Here is a 7,081-nt window from a genome sequence, read left to right as displayed (position 1 = left end):
AAAGCAGGGACAGCAGCCTATTCAGAAGTTCATTTTCTATACCGACACTGACCTGGCTCAATCACATCTCTTTTTAGGCCTCCGTGCTCTGTTTTTAAGTCCAGTTCTGTGCATCACTAACTATTTGAAGGCCATAATAATTAGAAGGCCAGAATAGATGGGCTGCTACTCCAGTGGTGTTCACCAAATGTGTTGAGAATGGTGTTCACCAAAGTTAAGAGTTCATCACAACACAACTGCACCGTGACCCAATACACAAAAAAATGGATTCAGCGCTAAAACGATAAAACATACTGCTGATTTATTGACAAGACTATGAACACTCACCAATCTCACATCTCGTCTCCCGGACAACCACAAATGTCCATATTTTTTCTGCCTCTGAAAGACCCTCTGAACTGCGAAGATTCAGGGGGTCTCACTGTCTGGATGTTAATGTGGGAAAGTGAAATGTGGCAGCGTGCTGTAGAAATATCGTAGAGGTGAGGAAACCGCGAGGAGCGGCGCCCGACGTTGTCGCAAGGACATGTCATACCACACCTCATCCTTCACATCACACTTCAGAACTCCGATATGGATGGGCAGAGACCTTTTCCCCGTAGGTGCTTCAATGGAGAATCTCTAAAGGAAACTCATGAATCAGACTGATATATACCGGGAAACTGCTTTGAAGCGAAAGCACACTGCAGAAACCTGTTTTTCTAAAAACGTGCAATTATGTGGCAGAGATTTGCGAGAACAGCCTGATACAACCATAAACTGCTTTCAACAGGCGTAATGTGTGTACTATGGAAAGGCAGCGTATACTCTATTTATAGGTGGCTAATTATGTAGTTGGGTATACTCTCAAGCAGTGGAGTAGTGGTGCCTGGAGAAGAGGGTAAATTTTGACTAAAAAAAAAAATAAAAAAAAAGATTTAAGCAGCCCATCCAGCAAGGGATGCCCTGTGTTATAAACAGTGACATGTAAGACTGCTCTTGTATAGTTAGTTCACCCAAAAATAGCTAGTAGCTTTTGAAAACTGTCGTTTAACTTCTGCTCCTTGACTTCAGGGAGTAAGGATCATTATGGAATTAACAATAGCCACAAAAGAGCAATCAATCAATACTGGCCTACAAACTATAGGGTAAGACAACTACATAATTATCCACTGTTTATGTGAAGATCATCTATGTGGGTGGGTGTTCTTAAGAGAACGTGTGCTCGGACTGTCTCATGATTTGGCTATTGCAGGATACTACTGAATGATGCGCATCAGAGGGGATTTAGAAGTGGGTATACGCAATGCTGACTGAAAAATAAGTAGGTATACGCCGTATACCCCGCACTACACCACTCGATACAAGCAGAACCAAAGTAAGGCAAGGCATCAAGATAAAGTGTCTCACTTGAACACGTGAGAACTCAGAAGAGAAACTCACACCTCATCAGCACACAGTTTGATTCTCATAGGCTTAGAGTGTGAGTTGGAGTTAAGAGAGGCAAATTTCTCTCTTTTGTTCTAACTTAAACCCATGGTAGGCTATGAAATGAGCTCACCAGGCTAACTGGCAGGGATTGCTGTGACCTCATTTAAGCCCAACTTTGTCTATTTCTAAGTGGTTATTTCTAATTTTTACCATCAGGAGGGAAAAGTCTAATTGGAGAAAAGTTGAAGGGTACAAGTTGTCCAACAGTTTTCTATACACTACACAATGTTTTGCCATGATGAAAATATGATCGTTGAAAAAATGCTATTGAACCCTGCCAGAACAAACATATCTTATAATATATTGAAAGTGATTGTCATTTACTGAAAAATTCATATGAATAAATTGAAGGAGTCCATAAACATTTGGCAATACAAGAATATTGAAAAATATTTCATATATTACAATATTACATCACTTGTTTTTCTGTTATTTAGATATATTTTAAGAATATAACTCAATATTTGTATTTGTTTATTTAAATATATTTGCAATATATTTATCGTAAAATATATGGTTAGACCTTTTACAATAATTGGTGTATTCTGCACATTCTGATATTATTATTATTATGATATTATATTTTTCAACACATATGAAGATGGCAGAAACTTCAATTATATGCCTATGGGATCTTGTGACATCAGTCTGTATTTACACTCTGAACGGTATGTTCTTTTAATGAAAAACATAACATGTCAGTGTATCAGTTCTCCTTCCGTGGAGAAATACACTCCCATTACACGGGGGGATATCCCCTTACGTTTTCCTCAGATCATCTTTGTTTCTTGGTCCTCCAGGTCAACGACCGCCTGGACCGGTGCTGCTGCGGGTTTCGCCCCGGCACGAAGGAAACCTGTGTGGAGAACCTACTGCACGCCAAGTGTCAGAACACCAAGGAGCTTGTGTTGGTTCACATCTTGGTAAAAAATAAAAATACATTTTCAAAATGCATACGTCATGTTCAATGGAGCAAATGTACATTCGATATAGTATATATTTTAAAATCAAATATAAGATAATATAAATACAGTTAATAAAATAATATAGTATATTTTTATATTATTTTATTTAAATATTTATTTTGTTATATTATATATTTTTACTTTTTATGCATAGATTCATTCAATTATATTATCATATTCATAAAAAATATATTATAATTATAATTTGGCATTTTAGGATTTTTGAAAATAAGGGTTTGTATAGAGGTTTCTCCATTTAATTGATTAAATGGATTAAAGTCCATGGTATTTGAAGCTTTATATGTGATTTATTGAGAACTGTGAAATCGTGAAGCTCTAGCACAGGGGTGCCCACTCTTTTTCGGCTTGCGAGCTACTTTTAAAATGACCAGGTCAAAATGATCTACCTTCATTACTTCACTGGCCAGGGTTGCATAGTCCGGACAGTAGCTGCTGATAGCCAGGCTCAAGCAGGCTTCCAAATGATCATCTGTCATGGTGGAACGCTATTTAGGCTCAATAATCTTCATGTGGGAAAAGGCTGACTCGCATAAATAAGTAGAGCCGAATAATACAGTCAAGGAGGTAGCACATTTCCTCATGTTTGGGTCATTTGCCTCCTTGAGTAGGTTCCAAAACTCTCCATGAGCCCTGGACTTGAGCTGAATATCAGCCTGAAGTGTCAATATCTCATCCTCCACCACAGATGAGTTCAGGTGAAACAGTGTTGGGGTGAATCAACCTCAATATCTTCCCTTAATGGGAAGCACATAAATGTAGCAATTGGCTTGAGTAAAGCACCTTGGTTTGTCAAAGTCTGACAGACAGTTTTTAATCTGCTCTGTGTAGCACGCACTGTCGGGGCGCTCCTCGCACCCCTCCCCTCCCCTCCCCTCCCTCCCTGCCTTCCCTGCCTTCCCTTGGGTCTCCAGCTTTGATGCAAGGTTTTGAAAGTTCCCCAATCATGGCGCTGCAGCCTTGAGGACAGAGGTTGCACTACTGAACTGAACTGATCATGTTGACCATGGTTTTGTCTTTTCCTTGCAGGTTTTTTATTTTTTTATTATTTTTTTTTGAATGGCGTGCGATCTACCCGCACTACCTTCGCGATCTACCGGTCGATCACGATCGACGTATTGGGCACCCCTGATTCTAGCACATTTCTCTCCAGAAATGGCAATGATGTGGTTTCATTTAGGAAAAATAAGGGTTTCAATTGGCCTCAACTTTCTATGTAAAATATACTTACAGTTTATGTGTTCTATCTGTTTTGCATTTTAAACCTGCTATACTTACTCTTTTTGTTGTTGTCCTGTAGGTTAGGAAGGTAGACACTTCCAGAATGGTATTTATAGACAATGCTGGGAGACCACACCAGCCTGCGGACAACCTCAACTTCCGCCTTGTAGAGGGAATAGAAGAGTGAGTACCGACACCTATTGAATGCAGGACTGGTCATGCAATATGTTTGCAAATATTTCAAGTTGAATCAGTAGTTTGGGATTGAAATGTAGGATCAAATACATGAGAAGGTCAATACTGGTGTCATCCCTGTGAGTCCCAGTACAGAGATAGCGACGGGCTGCAGAGGGGATCGACTAGCCTAGCTCGAATTATTTGTACATTTTTAAAGGTATGAGTTTAAAATTTGGAGCATTTGTAGCTGTTTTGTCTTGTTGGTTCCAATAAGATAAGATAACTCTTTATTGATGCCGTAGGGAAATGCAGGCCTTAGAGCAGCAAAAAGAAGGTCAATATGCAAATTAAACGGAGATATGAAATAACACATATGTACACACCTGTCTCCACAAGTTAACATGAAGTAGCACTATGCTTACTAGTGAGCCCAATGTTGGCAAGTTGCGCAAAAGCGGGGTACACACTACAAGATAATAAAGCCGATTTTGGCCCATCTTCCTCTCTTCTGACAATCGTCAGCAAAGCCCCGATTTTTTGATGGTTCTACAGATTATCGTGCCAGATTTACCTGTGGTGTACGAGTGTTTTTTGCTTCCCCCAATCTGCTCAGATTGTCATGCGGGAAAGACCGAAAGCCAAATGGCAGCCAAGCTAACTGAAACCGAAGAAGTCATACAGTAAACACAGCAGCAGCCATGGCGGAAAATGAGAACACTGCAAAGGACAAATCTGCAACATTTAGAGTCCAGTGTATTTCCATTGTATTTTTTAAATTTTTTCCTTTGTAGCCTTTCCTCTGCCATGTTTGTTTTCTCTTAAGTCACGTTTGATGGCACAAGATTTCCGGTTTTGAGAGTCAGGACTCTAGTAACCTTTGGTAAATGGAATCTGTTGGTGTGTGGTGTGCTGTTTGGACCCAGTGTATCATCATATGTCATTATCTGTCTGTGGGAGACTCTGCCCACAAGTAAGGGTTTAGGGAGGGGGACGGAGTCTTTCTGGCCATGGTGCGCCAAACATGGCAAGAGTTTTTATTGTCACCTTGAACAACATGGTACGCTGGCCACAAGTATCAATCACAATTAATAATGATGAATATTACAATGCTAATGATGATGCTGATGATGATAATAATAATAATAATAATCATCATTATGATCTCAGGCGCAGGAGGAATGGCGTTCCACTGCTGGGCTGCTGACAAGCCCGTGAGCGCACCCCTTCTGCAAGACAGACAAACATAAGAAATCTCCCCAATCGGCCCATTTGGGCCGATTGGAGGCAGCTTGGCGACAGCGCGAAAGAGAACCGTGCTGTCGTACCGCAGCCGGTGCTTCACCACGCCCCTTTGGCCGCCACAATGTGGAAAACAAAGATAAACACAGATCCAGTGTGGATCCAATTGGATTTACGTGGTGAATGAATGCAAGAATTAAATATTCCCAATCTGTAATAACAGAATATAATTTTTTTTTAAACTCTTCTGAGTCTTGGGTGTCTTTTCACCATTTTGCTACACATTCACTTTACGATTTTATTTATGCCTTACCAAACCATCTTACCCCCCTAATGCAACAATCATTTATCCTGTGCATAGTATCACATTTTGTATATTTGTATACCTTCAATTTCTGACTGTTTCTGTTTTGTATTTTTGGGCTATTTGTATATGTCTGACAATTTTATTTCTACTTTATTTTTTATATGATCGATCATTTTATTATTATTTTTATTCTCCATTTTTTAGACAGTTTTGTTGTTGTTTTTTATGCTTATGGTTCTGTAGTGAAATGCACCAAACCCTTACCAGAAGAAATTCCTTGTATATGTTAATGTACCTGCCGGAAAAACTGACTCTGATTCTGATTGGAACCTGAAATGCAACCTGGAATGGAACCTTAAAATTGTATTAATCATATTGAAACTCTACAGTATAGCCGTTAGTAAATCTATCGACAACCTTGGATAAACTTAAAAAAGAGTGTTTTGGTTAGGAATAGGGTTCCACACTTTTCCCTGTTTCCTTTTAGCAATTTAAGGTGGTAATTTATGCATTCAGACCTCTCTTGGTTACAACTTCGGATCTCAGGAAGAGAATTGTTAAGCAACAATATCATAATACTGACATAATGATAAATGAACAAAAGTAATACTTTTTTGTTAAGTTATACTGGCTGACAGTTTGATTTAATCTCCATATTTCGCCGGCAGGTTCCCGGAGAAAGCGGTGTCAGTGCTGCAGTCGGGTTGCCTGGAGAGCCTCCTGCTCCATTCCCTGTACACCGACAGGGAATTCTGGGATGGCCGAGGCGGCGTTGCCGGCCTTGGACCTCTGATCCGTACGGTGGAGCAGAGGGGCAAGGTCCTGCTGCGCCACATCCGGGACAAGAAGCTCCGACTGAACAGGGATCTGTGATCCGGCACTGGAGCCGAAGTCGCACATTTCAACTTGATAATTTGATTGAAATTTGGAATAAATGCTGTCATGGAAAGAGCTCTGTTAGTAAAAGAAAAATGGAACTGGGAAGTGGGAATTTGATATTGCCTTTTTTGAAATGAGGACCAACCACCAAGAGGTCCCCCGTAGATACCCTCACAGGTCTGTATATCATAAAGGCTGTGTCCGTCTAAAGATGAATGAAAGAGATCTGTACGTGATATTAATCATCTCAGTATGGAGTTGTTGTTCAACTTAGTTGCCTTACTGCCCGGAATGAAATCATGGCTAGGTCGCTGTCTGGATCTGCAGGGCCTGAATTGGACTACGGTATACAGGGAGATGACCAGCCTGGCGTAGGAAAAACATGTTTTTCAGATCCGTAGGGAATGCATAGTAAGTGGCAGAGAAATAAGGAACCGTCGCCACCATCACCGACTGGATAATCACTGTATTTAATTAGATGGTTTATGTGGTCCTTTGAGGGATCAAAATATGATTGCTCTTCATTTGAGGTATTACATGGTGGGGCAATGGCGCAAATTTGGAAAATAACCACACCGCTCCATGGTCTGGGGATAGTGGAGGTACTAGCCAAAAACAGCGTTCGTCTTTATTTTTTTGTGTGTGTCGCAAATTTATTTGATGGGTGTCGGCTCCCCACTCGACAAATCAGACAGCTTCCCTTCAGCTATTTTGCCTCTCTCTCTCTCTCTCTCTCTCTCTCTCTCTCTCTCTCTCTCGCTCTCTCTCTCTCGCTCTCTCTCTCAGTTTTCAAAAGAGCTAGATT

The 7,081-nt window shown here is 40.5% G+C and overlaps 1 protein-coding gene across 1 annotated transcript in view; it reads left to right on the top strand.

Moving 5' to 3' along the window:
• gask1a (golgi associated kinase 1A) overlaps positions 1–6,512 on the top strand; it is a 32,450-nt gene extending 25,938 nt beyond the window's left edge. The window contains exons 4-6 of the mRNA XM_080005918.1: positions 2,271–2,393; positions 3,754–3,857; positions 6,066–6,512. Coding sequence (XP_079862044.1) covers positions 2,271–2,393; positions 3,754–3,857; positions 6,066–6,270 — 432 coding nt within the window. The 3' untranslated portion in view covers positions 6,271–6,512. The remainder of the gene's footprint in view (positions 1–2,270; positions 2,394–3,753; positions 3,858–6,065) is intronic.
• The last annotated feature ends 569 nt before the right edge of the window (positions 6,513–7,081 follow it).

Source organism: Zeus faber (assembly GCF_960531495.2).
Source record: "Zeus faber genome assembly, chromosome: 8".
NCBI lineage: Eukaryota > Metazoa > Chordata > Actinopteri > Zeiformes > Zeidae > Zeus > Zeus faber.
The sequence above is the reverse complement of the archived record's forward strand: the minus strand, read 5'-3'. Positions and strand labels throughout refer to the sequence as shown.